This window comes from Momordica charantia (assembly GCF_013281855.1).
Source record: "Momordica charantia cultivar OHB3-1 chromosome 1 unlocalized genomic scaffold, Mcharantia_2.0 BLBB01000001.1, whole genome shotgun sequence".
Classification (NCBI taxonomy): domain Eukaryota; kingdom Viridiplantae; phylum Streptophyta; class Magnoliopsida; order Cucurbitales; family Cucurbitaceae; genus Momordica; species Momordica charantia.
Genome location: NW_028275157.1, coordinates 15,933,278 through 15,947,541, shown reverse-complemented (window position 1 = coordinate 15,947,541; position 14,264 = coordinate 15,933,278). Strand labels below are relative to the sequence as shown.

Below are 14,264 nucleotides of genomic sequence, written 5' to 3'. Positions count from 1 at the left end.
ACCTTTAAGGTCAAATTATGGTCACACTAATCGGTAAAAAGTGGTTGACTCTATCCAATTGATTTTTTTTCTCTTTAAATCAACCAATTGAATTGACTGAATACATGGAGAATGAAGGCCATATATTAGTTGTATCAAAGTTTTTTTTAGTAATCTCATTAAACCAAATTTCTGGATCCAAGTCCAACCATCATGCTATGAAAAATAAAATTTAATTTATATATTTATTTAGTTTTTAATTCCAAATAAGTTTTGTCATAGGAATTCAATAATTCTTATCCAGGCTGGGAATTCCACACACTTCAAAAAAAAAAAAAAAAAAAACATATTTGACAAAGAGCGAGCAACAAGAAAAGGAGCTCCCCATCTTATCAGTAATCAAAACTGACTCCCCCGATAATTTCCATCTCGATTTTCTCTCAGTCTTTGTGCTGAAAATCACAGTTTTTATGTTCCAAATTTGTGGAAGAACCCTCGAATTTTGAATTTTCCGAGTGAATCGGAACCTTTCGAAGTTGCTTGACCCTGAACTCGCATGGCAGGCGAGGACAGCCATGGAAAGTAAGAAACATGAGGAGGATCAGACCGATAGCAGCGATTACACGTCGGAGGACGAGGGGACTGAGGATTACCGGCGAGGAGGGTACCACGCGGTTCGAATCGGCGACACTTTCAAGAATGGCAGATACGTGGTGCAGAGCAAGCTCGGTTGGGGCCATTTCTCCACCGTTTGGCTCGCCTGGGACACCCAATGCTCTGTAATTACTCTTTTCTTCCCTCCTTTCTCCGTACGCCCTGATTGTTCTTGTATTGATTCTATCCGATCTCCCTGTTAAACATAACAAAAATTTTCATCTCTTCTTTTATCTGCCTTGATTGAGAAACTATGCTGGTAGTTGGGTACGGCCTTTATAGGATATTGTTTTTTTGCTTTGTTTGCGAGTCAAAAGTAGAAGATCAGAGGAATCCTAAGTTGAGCGCTTCTATGGCTTATTTTGGAACTTTTCTTTTTGGGGGGTGGGGGGTGCTTGCTATATGTATTTGAACTAATTTCATGATGTTCAGCGATATGTAGCTCTCAAGGTGCAAAAGAGTGCTCAGCACTACACCGAGGCTGCCATGGATGAGATAACTATCTTGAAACAGATTGCAGAGGGAGACCCTGAAGATAAAAAATGTGTGGTGAAGCTCTTGGATCATTTCAAGCATTCAGGACCTAATGGACAGCATGTTTGTATGATTTTTGAGTATTTGGGGGATAATCTGTTGACACTAATCAAGTATACTGACTATCACGGATTGCCGATTCATATGGTTAAGGAGATATGTTTTCAAATATTGGTTGGCTTGGATTACTTACATAAACAGCTCTCTATTATACATACTGATTTGAAGCCTGAAAATATTTTGTTACTGTCAATGATAGACCCATCAAAGGATCCCAGAAAATCTGGCATCCCTCTCATTCTTTCAACTAACAAGGACAGGGCTTCATTAGAGCCCGGGATTTCGAAAGATATAAAATTTTCAAATGGTGATTTGACTAAGCACCATAAAAGGAACATTCGAAGAAAGGCAAAGCAAGCAGCTCAGGGGTGTGTGGAGAAGGAAAAGAGTGCAGAGGCTGAGGCTAATCCAGAAACATCTTATACAGTGGAATCTTCTCCTAATGCAAAGTCGAGCACGGGTGCTACCAAGGAAAAACAACCTAGTTCTTTCAATTCAAATAGATTATCTGATGCGGATGGAGGGGAAGAAAATCAAAGCACCAAGAAAGGGAATCGCTTAAGAAAGAAGATGTTATTGGCTTCAGTGGATCTGAATTGCAAGTTGGTCGACTTTGGAAATGCATGTTGGACATACAAACAGTTTACAAATGACATTCAGACTAGACAGTATAGGTGCCCTGAAGTTATCCTCGGATCGAAGTATTCTACATCAGCAGATCTTTGGTCCTTCGCATGCATTTGTTTTGAGCTTGCAACTGGTGATGTACTCTTTGACCCTCACAGTGGTGACAACTTTGACAGAGATGAGGTTTGGGTGCCTTCTAAAACTATTAATACAGACTTTATTCTTTAAGCTTGAAACTGCAATTTTTTATGTGTTCGTTGTTCATTGTGATAAAATTTAGCGATGTAGTAAAATGTACTGGTCTAGTAGTCTTAATGTGAAAGATACCAGTTTTTGGCATAAGATGCTGCCCATTACATTTCAATCTTGATCCATGTTGCTTAGCTGGATTTTCCTCTTGCAATGTTCCATTCTTGAATTCTGTGCTAAAAAAGCCACCTCTCGTAATTGATAATATCTCATTGCCTTGTTTTGTAGAATGTGTTTAAGAGGATCTAGAATGTGTTTAAGAAGATCTGTTCTGAATTTTATTTTAGTATTCTCTTAATCATTGTTAGAAAGGTGATTCAACCGTGGTGTGTCCTAATCCTTTAGGCTGTCATATACATTTTCTGTGTTTATATGTCTTGTACATAGCTGAAACATTGTATTTACTATCGATTTAGACTTATCTGAAGTTGCTTTCCTATTAATTAGTAGATAATTGCGAGAGTCTTCAAGATTTAAAAACAATAGTTTCTTGCGTGCTCCAGGACCACTTAGCTTTGATGATGGAACTTCTTGGAATGATGCCACGCAAGGTACGCAATTGTTTTTCTTAAAAAATATCTGTTGGTGGCACAACCACACAGGTTATGCTAACATATTTGTGCTGTCAATGATTTCCAGATTGCCTTTGGTGGTCGCTATTCTCGAGATTTCTTCAATCGATATGGCAATCTGAGACACATCCGCAGGTTACGTTTCTGGCCATTAAACAAAGTTCTCATGGAGAAGTATGATTTCAGCGAACAAGATGCAAATCAAATGGCAGAATTCTTGGTACCAATCCTTGATTTTGTTCCAGAAAACCGACCCTCTGCAGGTCAATGCCTTCTTCATCCATGGATGAACGCTGGTCCTCGGTTGTTGGAACCATCCCAGAATCCTGCCTCTCCTGAGGAGAAGAAGAAGGAAAAGGAAGACACGGAGGCAATGGAGGTAGGCATGAGAAACATTGCCATTAGTTCAGATTCTGAACAAGTTAAAGATTCCCAGCAGTCCAAGTCCAAGACCAGCAAAAGCAATTCCTGAGGTAGGTCTCTGCTCCACTTCATCTTTCTTGTGTGGATTTAGCAAAATGGTGGTTGGAATTCTAGTGAGAAAAGAGACCAAAGAGCTGAGTGAAGCAATTGGGTTGCATTAACAATGGTGAAGCAGAAGCTCCAACAACTTTTGAGTGAGAAACTTGTGTTAACAAGCATGAACCCAAAGCTTCTGCCAGGAATGTGGTGAATCATGAAGTTTATTTTCAGTGAAGCTGAATGATGTAGCAGTCTGGCAAGTGGAGCCCAGATGGGTGGTTTAGGTACTACTACAGCTCAACAATAATTTTCAATTTTCATTACCATTTTATAAAAAAAAAATATTCCTTGTATTCAGGTGGTCTAGCATGGAGACACCAAGCTTTACTGCACAATGTGATTTATTGGTTTTTATATTGCTTCTTTTAGTCTCTCTCTCCATATATATATATATATATCCAAAGTCAAGGTTCAGTGTTAAATTATTATTAGATCTAAAAACTCAAGTTCATAAGTTATAACAAGTTTTTAATCCTCAAGCCTTTCCATATCATTCTCTTTTATCTTTCAAGTTCTAAAATATTACAGTTTAACACCACTGAGATTTTGAAGTCGGTAGTTTCCCTTTCAGCTATGTGATTGTCTTTTCAATTTTATATTACTTTAATGCTCGTGTGACAATAGATAATTAACTTTAATGATATGGTTAACTTCACAACATTTTCTAAGATGGGTGATGATTGATGATGGCGAAGATGATGATTATAATAATAATAATAAAGGAAGTGGAAGCCAAAGAATATTCAAACACACTACATGATAACATTATCTGATAACAAAGTTCAATTTACAGATGATGCTGTCAGCGAGATGCTAACAGAACAGCAACCCCGATAGAAATCTAAAACCAAAACGATTTTGTGACAATTTATAAATAACTTTGAAGGTATGATGCTGTTAGCGAGGAGCTAACAGTCATCTCCTTGCTTTATTTTCTTCACAAACAAACAGGGATTCGGTCAACAAGGCGTTGGCCAATTCTCTGCCTTCACAAGTGATTATATTTCAAAGTTCAAATCTCTTCTTCTTCTTCTTTTTACAGTTTTGTTCATGTGGTGATCTCTCTCACTCACTGCTGCAGAAATCTAAGAACCCCATGAACTCGTGGTTCTGTATCATTTCCATACTTTTCGAAACCCCAATAATGCCTGGAACAAAAACAAACACACTCGTTGAGTTTCTTTCAACTTTCAAATATTTTGTTTGTGACGGTTAAATTACTATTTGAAATTCATACCCATGGTGATGGCACTAGCGAAGATGACGCCAGAGAGGATGAACACAATGAGTGAGGCTCGTCTGAGAATAGCGATCATTTTTCTAACTAAAAACTGCCCCCAGAAGCCAGCCAAAACTGACACCGATGTAAAATACAGAGCTGCAAAATGCAAACAAATTCAAGAAGAAATGAGATGACTTAGTACTGGAGAATGACAGAATGAAAAGTTGACCCACCATATGGCATGGGAAACCTGTCGAGCAAGTAGAACTCCACCACTGACAAGGATGAAGAGAACATCATCACAAATGTTGCTGTTGCACTAGCAACCTGTTTGTTTAAGAAAACAAAACATCTGAGAAAGGCAAAAAAATGTTGTAATGAGATTGAGAATGTTGTAGTGTAGAGTGTAGTGTAGGGTACCTGAGGGACAACACCAATTTCCAAGAGCAAAGGGCCCAAAACAAAGCCACCACCAGAGCCAAGAAGGCCTCCAACAGTGCCTCCTACAATGCCACACAATGCACAGAACCCAAGGTGTGCGCCAGTCCATCCTATTGAGGCCTCACAGATGTATTCTGAGTTCCCTGTCTCCATCCTCTTCTTGTGTTCTCTGTACAGCTTCCTTGCTTCATACCCAAACACTGCAAATGCTATGGGGAACTGATGTAGTTCCCACAACAATACAATTAGCTTATAATGGGAATGAAATGAGTCAAAATATGGGAGATAAACTTACCTGATATGATATTATTTAGAGGTCTGGAGTCGGAGCTTTGTTCTCCTATATCTATGGACACTCGTGTCCACCCTAAGACCCGAACCCAAAAAACATTAAGTGTTTTTTATATTAAGCTCACTAGAAGGTTCGAACATGAAATCTCTAAGTCAGTATGATCAAGAGATCTCAAGTATTTATCAACTAGGCTACTCTTTAGGGGCTAGGCCCACTTAAGAAAAGAAAGTTTAAACTTTAAATATCATGTTTGATAAGCTTTTATCATCAAACCAATCTTAACATTCATTCACCAACGTTAAAGTTACTATTAAAAATGGCTAAAGGCATGACTAAATTGGAACTCCTTAAACAATAAGGACTAAATTGAAAGAGTGCTAAATTGAAAGAGTGCTAAATACTGGAGATTGAAGCATATATTTAGCCAAACTAAAATAATTTAAATGAAACTTGAAGAGGGAAAAAATTAGTTTTTAAAAATCATATATATTTCTAGTTTTCAAATTTTAGAAACTGCCTAGAAAAAGAGAGAGATTTAGTAATTAAGCTTACTTTTCAAGAATAGAAAAGTAGAAATGAAAAGGTTACAAAATAGAAGCTTAGAAAGTGGAGTCCACAAATTTAGGAATCAAAATCATAGATACTCTCAAACTTTTATTAGGAAACAAAATACCATTTCCTAGAATTAAGAATTTGATTCCTGATTTGACGTGGGACCCTACAAAGTTAGAATCCTCCTGGATTTGTATCAAGAATAAACTTGATCCACCAAGATTCTCACTCCCTGATTCAAAATTAGATTTGACTAGTCCCCCAATCATTGAATCCAAAAAAAAATAACTATAAGATAACAACATTAATTAATATAATAGAAATCACAAGTGGGGAGGATTAAACTTTAAACTAGTTAAATTATACAAAAACAAACCTGCAATGAGAAGATGAGCCAATACCAAGTGCTACAAACTGCTACATCATTCTGCATTATTGTTCAATCAATCAAAATCAAACGCAAACAGTGAAGTTTGTGAAAGGGAAACACAGATCAGAAATATTAAGTAAGGTACCTTGATAACTTGAAGTATGAGGAAAGAAATCCACACAAATATTAAAATGGAGGTTCTTTTCCACCTAAGGTTGAAGCACAATAATTCCTGAAACCAAACCAAAAACAAATTAATTCGCAAAACAGAGTGAAACCCAATTATTGATATGGAATGAATAAACGCCCCACCAGCGCTGTTTTCTGTTGTTTGGGAATCAGTGGGTCGTACTCTACATCGATCAGAACTGCAAACACACACAAAAACAGAACAAAACAAACATCTTCAAAACCAGAACAAAACCCAAATGGTTTTATGAAGTAAGATTTGAAGTGTATTACTATTAATTACTTACGCTCGCCACGAGAATTTACAAGAGCCCCACTTTGCTTGGCGAATTCTTTCTGGGAAAGAAAGAGGCAAAATTAGATTGTGGTGGAAAACAAAACAAAAGTAAAAAACAGAGAAAAATAATTGGGAAATTACGTTGAGAATGGTTTCTTCTTTCCACATCTCGATTCCCTTGAAGAAGGACCTGGAGGAAGTCCCTGAATCAAAAAATTACCAAACCAAAATCATGAGTTGTTGTTAGAGAGAATACTGAAATCAACCCTCCCAACTCAGAAACTTAAGTGGATGGATAGGGTAAATTCTCAGACCCACCGATAAAGAGAATAATGATGAGAATAGTGATGAGCCAGTAGGGGAAAACGACGCTAAGGGCGACGCCAACGGTGATGCCGAGCATGAGCATGGGCTGAAACAGCAGCGCCAAATCGTGATCTATAATTGGAACTTCCTTTGTCGGATGCGCCACTCTTAAATTGTACCAAACGGATGATGCAGAGGCTCCCATTATCATACCTGAGAAAAAACTAAAAATAAAAATCCACACCCCCAATTTTGTAAATCAAAAACGAAACCCAGAAATAAAAACTCGATTTTGATACATTTAGAAATGGCAGCGGCGGATTTGGTGTCGAATCCGATGATCAGAGTAAGCATAGGGACAAAAATGCCGCCGCCGCCCACTCCGCCCACCGTTCCGCAGGCTGACCCGAGAAATCCGATCGCCGTCGCCGCCACGAGTCTCCAACTAAACTCCAAATCCTGAATTTAAAAAAAAAAAAAAAGAACCCCAAAATTAAATAATGATTACGACATTGGAAAAGGGAAGAGTTGGGGGAACGGGAACGGACCGGCCAGATTTTGTGGACGGCGAGAGAAGAGGAGGACGGAGGAAGAAGCATTCGGGCGGCTGAGATAAAGAACAGAGAGAACGGCGACGGAGGAAGCTGAGAGAAGGTAAAGAAGGAACCCAGAAGTAGCCATGGTGGAAAAACAAAAAATTTAAAATTAAAATTAAAAATAAAAAATGTCGCCGTTCTTCTTCGTGGTCTCTGAAATTATGGGATTTGCATATTGCGAGATGTGGTTGTATTGTAATAAATATTCTCTTCGAAACAGAGGAGAGAGGAGGAGAGAATATTGAATAAGGGAAATTCAATTAAAGTCAATCACAAATTCATGTGAAACGTGGCGTCTCACAACTGGTTGTAATCAATCTCCTACATTTCTGTAGACGGAACTTATTTTCTGGGAATAATTACATTTCGGGACACAACATTTAAAAAATACCCATCTCTCTCAAATAATTGGATTTATTTGTTTTTATATAAATAATTCGGACCCACTATTTCGCTTACAGCCGCTCTCTTCATATACAATCGTCAAAGTTCAAACAACACCAAATCTTGATTTAGATTCTCTACCTCTCCAAATATATGAGTTAAATGTAAATTTTGTTGTAACTTCTCAATATCCTTTTAACCTTTTAATTTAGTTTTTCATTTCCTAAGAAGTTAATATATTAATTAAGTATTATTTTAGGTTATTATTTGGAACTAAAATGTTGGATTTTGAAACCTTAAGAAATAAATAGACATTGTTGACGTTGAATTTTGTCGAGCGGGATAAGTTAGTTTGCCTCAAATTGGAGCAAACTAAGAAGTAGCGAACTGCACGATGAATGACCTGCACAAAAGGAACAAACACTTCAAAGCTTAAGTGATAAGTGGTTCGAGTTACTGTAGGTCATAGCTAAACAGAATAGCGTACCTGAATGAGTGGCGAAATGTCCTTTTTGTAGGCAGTGGGGAGGGGGGACAAGGTCGTTGGAACCGTTCCGATTTGCGGTCATAGGCTAGGTCGGTTGTCGGGCCTGAGGTCAGAGTCCTCAGGTCGGTTACGGAGAACTTAGTCGATTCTCCATTTGGTTTATGGTATTCAGCTCGGTCCCAAGAGGATAAATCTTCTCTCTTGTGTTCACTATATGTGAATCTAGTCTAAGCCGACCGTGTCATGTTGTATTTTTCCCTTCAACAAATACCATATTTAAAATTCAATGATCAAAAATGTATTTTAACATTTTACATAATAGCAAACGATTAAAAAACTGTTGAATGAATAACTATATTTGAGTATTTGATTAAAACTTGTTAAAATGCAACCAAATTCATATTTATAATAAACGGTCTAATCATCGTTTTATAAGATTAAAAATGTTCATTAATGTTAAACTTTTGAAGGGAGATTAAAGCAAGCCCATTCATATAGACTTGGTCTAAAATAGACCACAATATTTTAGAAATGTGAGAAGAAAATTGAATAAACTAAGCAATTTTCTATGATGATACATTTAATAAATGATAATATAACATGTTTTAAAAATAAAATTAATTAGTATGAAGCAAGTAATTAAAGATTTTAAAACTTTGGAAGCCGACGTATGCAAGTGGATAAAATTAAAGCTCACAAAATCATGTTATATATGTATAAAGATAATTAAGAAGAGAGTGATTTTTTATTTAAAAAAAAAAAGGAAGAAAGAAAGAAAGAAATAGTGGTTTGAAGGGTACAACTTCTTTGTTCTTCTTTTTTAGATAAATTAGATTTATTCATCCTTCCTTAATTTCATGAAGAAGCCAGATGAGAAAGTAAAAAAACCATAACATATTGGCCTCATTAAGCAAGCTAATAAGAGAAATACGTTGGAAAATGAATATCTCCAAATCTTATTAAATCACCCCATGAATATTTCACATGTATAAAAGAAATAATTAGTTACTAACTAATCAAGTAATTATAACACGATATCTAATACAAGTTTATGAGCAACTTGGTTGGACCTTCTTCGCACACGCACAAACTGGATCTGAAAGAATAATTTTGCAAATCAATAGATATCCTTCACTCATATATTAGTTTCGTGAAGAACCTCAATTTTTCTCTTTATCAGTTCGATTGTTTGAAGAAAATCTTATTCAATTTGAAAATAGATTGGAAATTCGATTCGCTAGCCTAAAGCACTGAGGATTACCATCAATTCTACAATTAAATGTTCTAATACACTTTTACGTACTTTATCGTGGCAACACGAATTTCATCTTTCTCATTTTTGCAAATCGCTGCTATTCTAATATTGAAATTGGATCTTTTTACCGGCTATTTGCATCTGACCCAACCAGATTGGTACAACTCCTTCAATAGCTAGCCGTCATTGAATAAAAAGATATATACTCATCACAGATGTCGCTGGATTAACAAATAATATATATATTAAGATTAACCTTCAATCAAAATCCAAGTTATAATAAAAAAAGAAAGAAAGAAAGAAAGAAAAAGCCCAATCATACAATACAACAACAGTAAAATATAATAAATAAATAAATAAACTCAAATGCATCACGGAAATTTTGTAGAGTGTGGCTACATCGAAGATTCCAAATCTACGTTAATTTGAAAAAAAAAATCACAAAAAATAGAATATTCTCATCTTCACGAGAAAATTTTTGAAATAATCAATAAATAAATGTGACAGAGAGGGAAATTGATATTTTTTAGTACAAGAGATCTGGTGTGGCTGAGTTGCGTGTTCGATCTATTCAGAAAGAATCTTTCAAATCATGCATATCAAAATAGTTCATTACCAATTTCTCAAGAAAAGAAAAGAAAAAAAGACAACTGTACTTAAATTTTTTTTTTAATAGAACGCAATTTTGGAGATATAGAACATACCTTCCATCTAGAGCAAATTACTGCAATGTCAATTACTGCTGAACTATGTTAATATTCACGGTTATAATTTTGCTATATGTCATTTTAGTCCCTATGTTTCAAAATTTAATTATGTTTATAAAATATCCAACACTCCTCCAAGACGATACATAGTTCATCATTAAGTAGGTTGTCACTATGGTTTGAATTTATTATCTCTCTAAATTCTTTAAAATCTACGTTTGGTCCATTTGAATCATTATGCCAATCGAGGATGTTTAAAGATTTATATAAGAAATAAAATAAAACCAATATTGAATTGGTTTCCTTTTTGACATGAAACCAATTTTGAATTGAATGGCAAAATATTTTTTAATTTAAAAGGATAGGTGTACTATGGAATCCCAATAATGCATTAGCCTTAGGAAATATCCAATCTAAAACTGTATTTAGGCTAGGTTTAATTATAAACTTGTGTGAGTTATTTGGTTTAGTTGGGTCTATCATCAAAATAAAACTGTTTAATTAGAATATAAATGTTTAAATAATTTCATCAATTACATTATTTCGTTTCTTGGTAAATGATATTTATTAAAATGAAATTCTATAATCTAAATTCAGTAAGAGAATCAATCATCAACTCGAGCTTAACTTAACAATTTAGGTATTTACACATTTTCTTAAGGTCGAAAGTTTAAATTCACACTCTCTTATTTGTTGTATTATATAAAATAAAGAAAAAAAAATATCTTTCACGTTACGAATTATTAGTACTAGTATTTTCTACCTGCAATGTCAAATTGTAGGAATTAAAAGATTAATATATGGTCATCTCAACTAGATTGATGATATTTTATCATAAACAAAATTGTTGTTAACTTAGCACAATTCAACTGATTAAAGCATATATTATTAACTAAAATGCTGTGAATTCTTATCTCCACGTATTGTTGTACTACAAAAATTGTTACTATCTTAACACCCTCACTCCCTATCCAAAATTGTATCAATTATGTTAGGAAAAAAAATATATATAGCATGAAAAACTTGTTGCAATGAAACCATCAAAAAGTAAAAGAGAACTACTAGAAAATATAAAAATAATACAAAATTTCGTGGGAGTGAAAACATAAATTTAATAATTTAGGGCTCGTTTGATAATGTTCCTGTTTCTTCATTTTTAATGAAGAAAAATGAATTGCGTGGCTCCAACATCCATCAATTCAAGTTTGATAAAACAATCTTTTTAATTATGTTTTGAAAAAAGTAGAAATGGGAACAAGAAAGAAAAAACTTTGTTTTGATTGTTTCCAAAATTTTTATATAAATGTTCTCAAATAACGAGAAACAAGAAACAAAATTAGTTGTAAAATGCTTAGCTTTCTTAATCAAATTGAAAACCATAAACAAGAAACAAGATCATTACCCAACAAATCCTTATTGATTCAGTTGTTACTAATTAAGGTTGCGTGTTTGCAAGTGGTTTTGCCATTAGGAAGAAAATTGCAAATTGAATTTGATAAAATTCCTTGTAAAAAAGAGAGGAAAAAAAAGCAGATAAAATTCTCGTGGAAAAAAAAAGGAGAGAGAGAGAGAGAAAAGAAAAGGAAAAAGACAAAAAAAAAAAAAAAAGACAAAACGAAGGTCAAGTCAAGTGGTTACTTTTTGAATTAATTCGTTTCCAAATCAGTCGCGTACTTTATTTTTATTTTGACAGCGATTAATGAGCGTAATTAATTTTTTTTAATAAGAGAGCGTAGTTAAATATAATTATAAAAATTATTTATAATAAATGTCATTTATTCACCTACTATACAAATTCATTAATCTATTGTTTGGGTCAAATTGACATTAGTTAGCGCATAATATTCCTGATTCATGTTTAAATTTAAAAATAAATGCTCCATCTTTAAATTAAATAAAAATAAAGCACTTAATCTCAACTACTTTTAGTAATGAAACTTATATTAAAAAAAGAAAGTAATTTAGTTCTAAAATCATTCTGTACTAAAAAAAAAGTTTAATTTCAAAATGTTTGGTAACGTCACAAATTTTATGGTACTACAAACTTATTTCTATGCAGTGATGAATAAACTTAATTGTGGAGTTGTAGCATCAAATAAGGAATCCTAAAAAAGTAGTCTTTACAACTCTAATTTATAATATGGGTAAGAAAATAGAATATGTATAAGAAAATAGAAGATTTGAATCCCTGCCTTAATGATAAATTCAAAAGAAAAAAAATCTAACAATTCTCTAAAAATAGAAATTTCTTTATTTGAAATATAACTCAAACATTTTTTTTTCTTCCTTCTGTATAATAACCCAACTTATATTAGGTTACCTAAATCCTATGTAACAAATAGATATTTAAGAATGATCACTCTTTTTTTTATCCTTTTCAATGTTCTATCCCAACTCTTAATTAAATTTTTTTTCCCATTAAGCATGGTATAATTAGTCAATTTTGTCCTTATCATTATTATTTTTTTAAATCAAATATATTATGAGGCCTGAGTTGGACAAAACTTCAAAATATTTGTTTACACATACATATTTTCATCAAATAAATGAGTACAAAAACCTTGTCTATATTAAATTTATATTAAATAATTTATATAGAATGGCAAACACAAATTTAATTTAACTAATTAAAACGATTCTTTTCAAGTCAGAGGTTAAACTTCTCACCACCAATTTTTTTGTACTAATAAACTTACCAAAAATAATTTATAAGGACTAATAATTTATAAAAATTGGCAAACATAAACCTAACTAAGTGATTCTTTTGAAGTCAGAGGTTTAATTTCTCAATCACCAAATTTTTTGTATTAATTAATAAACTTACACAGAATAAATTATAAGGATCAAAATAATTTCTTAATATTAGATTTAAACGTTAAAATAGAATGTTTGATGAATAACTAGTAATTTAACGCAATTGAAAGTACGACTACTTGTGAGATGATACAAAATATATATATATATATATATATATATATTTCTTTTGAGGGAAGATGATACAAATATATTTAGGAGTGAAACCAAAAATTTCGAAAGTTCATAACGATGAAATATAAGCGATGAAATATAAGAAAGCAATTGAATAATACGGGTTCATGTTGAGGTTGGTCCCTCAAGTTTAAATCCTTGGTTGGAGATTGAAATGATGTCATTTTCTATTTTTGGGGACAAAATTTGACAGAGACTTTCCAATCTTTATACAAGAGAATTGTGATTTGATTTTGGGTTCTCAGGTGTGATTTGAGAGATCATGCGTCTAAAATTATAATTTTCTTTATATTTCACATTAAAGAAAGAGGTTTAGTATTATAATGATGTAGAAGTAAATATTTAAATTTTTACAGTTTTTTTCGTACACTTTGTGCGGTGAAAATTAGAACTCATAATTTTTTGGTCGGAGTTAGATACCTTAATTAGTTGAGCTATACTCAATTTGAAAAGAGTAAGAATGTGTAATTCGACTGAAAATTTAACGAATTGAGTTATGGTTAAGTTGAAATTTGAACCGTTAGTAATATATGTGGTATATTATTTGATTCTTAATTCCTTTAATTTCAATAAAGTTTTTTCAAATTATTCTCTTTCCCAAACTAATATCTTGAGTCTATCTTTCCAATTTTATTTATCTTGTTCTTCTCTCTCACGCTTATCTCATTTTAATTTTTTTCTTTTAAACTTTTTTTTTCATCTGTTAAGATTTGTGAAAATGAAAAACAAAATGTCATAATAATAAAATATTAAAAAGCTAACAACGATAGATATAATAATAAGAAATCAAATTATGACATAAATAGTAGTGATGTTGGAATGACAATAGAAAAATAGAAAAATGAATGATTAGTGGATAAACAAACTAAATAAAGGGAGCATAACCAGCCATAATTGACATATATCTCAAACTAAGAGGTTGCGAGTTCGAACCCCCATCTCCTGCTAAAAAAAAAAAATTGTAACACAATGAATAAAAAACCGAATTAGTTAAAGCATCT

At 33.2% G+C, this 14,264-nt stretch overlaps 2 protein-coding genes across 4 annotated transcripts; one reads left to right on the top strand and one right to left on the bottom strand.

Annotated features, from left to right (window-relative positions):
* Window positions 1–285: 285 nt before the first annotated feature.
* On the top strand, window positions 286–3,565 carry LOC111013701 (uncharacterized). Of its 2 annotated transcripts, none has more exons than XM_022288208.2 (4): window positions 286–758; window positions 1,066–2,037; window positions 2,607–2,654; window positions 2,743–3,565. In XM_022288208.2, the coding sequence occupies exons 1-4, from the start codon at window positions 555–557 to the stop codon at window positions 3,145–3,147; spliced, it is 1,629 nt and encodes a 542-aa protein (XP_022143900.1). In that variant the 5' UTR covers window positions 286–554; the 3' UTR covers window positions 3,148–3,565. The 2 variants fall into 2 exon arrangements, with proteins under 2 accessions (XP_022143900.1, XP_087983161.1); XM_088127035.1 differs by having other exon boundaries at window positions 619–758; window positions 1,076–2,037.
* A 372-nt stretch (window positions 3,566–3,937) lies between these two features.
* LOC111013700 (Sulfite exporter TauE/SafE family protein) lies at window positions 3,938–7,612 on the bottom strand. Of its 2 annotated transcripts, XM_022288207.2 has the most exons (12): window positions 7,395–7,612; window positions 7,146–7,305; window positions 6,859–7,059; window positions 6,682–6,743; window positions 6,551–6,599; window positions 6,387–6,442; window positions 6,220–6,306; window positions 6,081–6,131; window positions 4,840–5,079; window positions 4,653–4,746; window positions 4,435–4,575; window positions 3,938–4,345 (listed from the first exon to the last, which is right to left on the bottom strand). In XM_022288207.2, exons 1-12 carry the CDS (start codon window positions 7,443–7,445, stop codon window positions 4,263–4,265), a joined length of 1,275 nt encoding a protein of 424 aa, XP_022143899.2. In that variant the 5' UTR covers window positions 7,446–7,612; the 3' UTR covers window positions 3,938–4,262. The 2 variants fall into 2 exon arrangements, with proteins under 2 accessions (XP_022143899.2, XP_087983163.1); XM_088127037.1 differs by lacking the exon at window positions 7,395–7,612.
* Between the last annotated feature and the right edge of the window lie 6,652 nt (window positions 7,613–14,264).

Coding starts and splice junctions, on each gene's coding strand:
- LOC111013701 (XM_022288208.2), top strand. CDS start 555: ATGGAAAGTAAGAAACATGAGGAGGATCAGACCGATAGCAGCGATTAC. Junction 759..1,065: donor CCTGGGACACCCAATGCTCT/GTAATTACTCTT, acceptor CATGATGTTCAG/CGATATGTAGCTCTCAAGGT. Junction 2,038..2,606: donor ACAACTTTGACAGAGATGAG/GTTTGGGTGCCT, acceptor TGCGTGCTCCAG/GACCACTTAGCTTTGATGAT.
- LOC111013700 (XM_022288207.2), bottom strand. CDS start 7,445: ATGCTTCTTCCTCCGTCCTCCTCTTCTCTCGCCGTCCACAAAATCTGG. Junction 6,600..6,681: donor AAGAAGAAACCATTCTCAAC/GTAATTTCCCAA, acceptor TTTCTTTCCCAG/AAAGAATTCGCCAAGCAAAG. Junction 6,132..6,219: donor TCATACTTCAAGTTATCAAG/GTACCTTACTTA, acceptor ACAATAATGCAG/AATGATGTAGCAGTTTGTAG.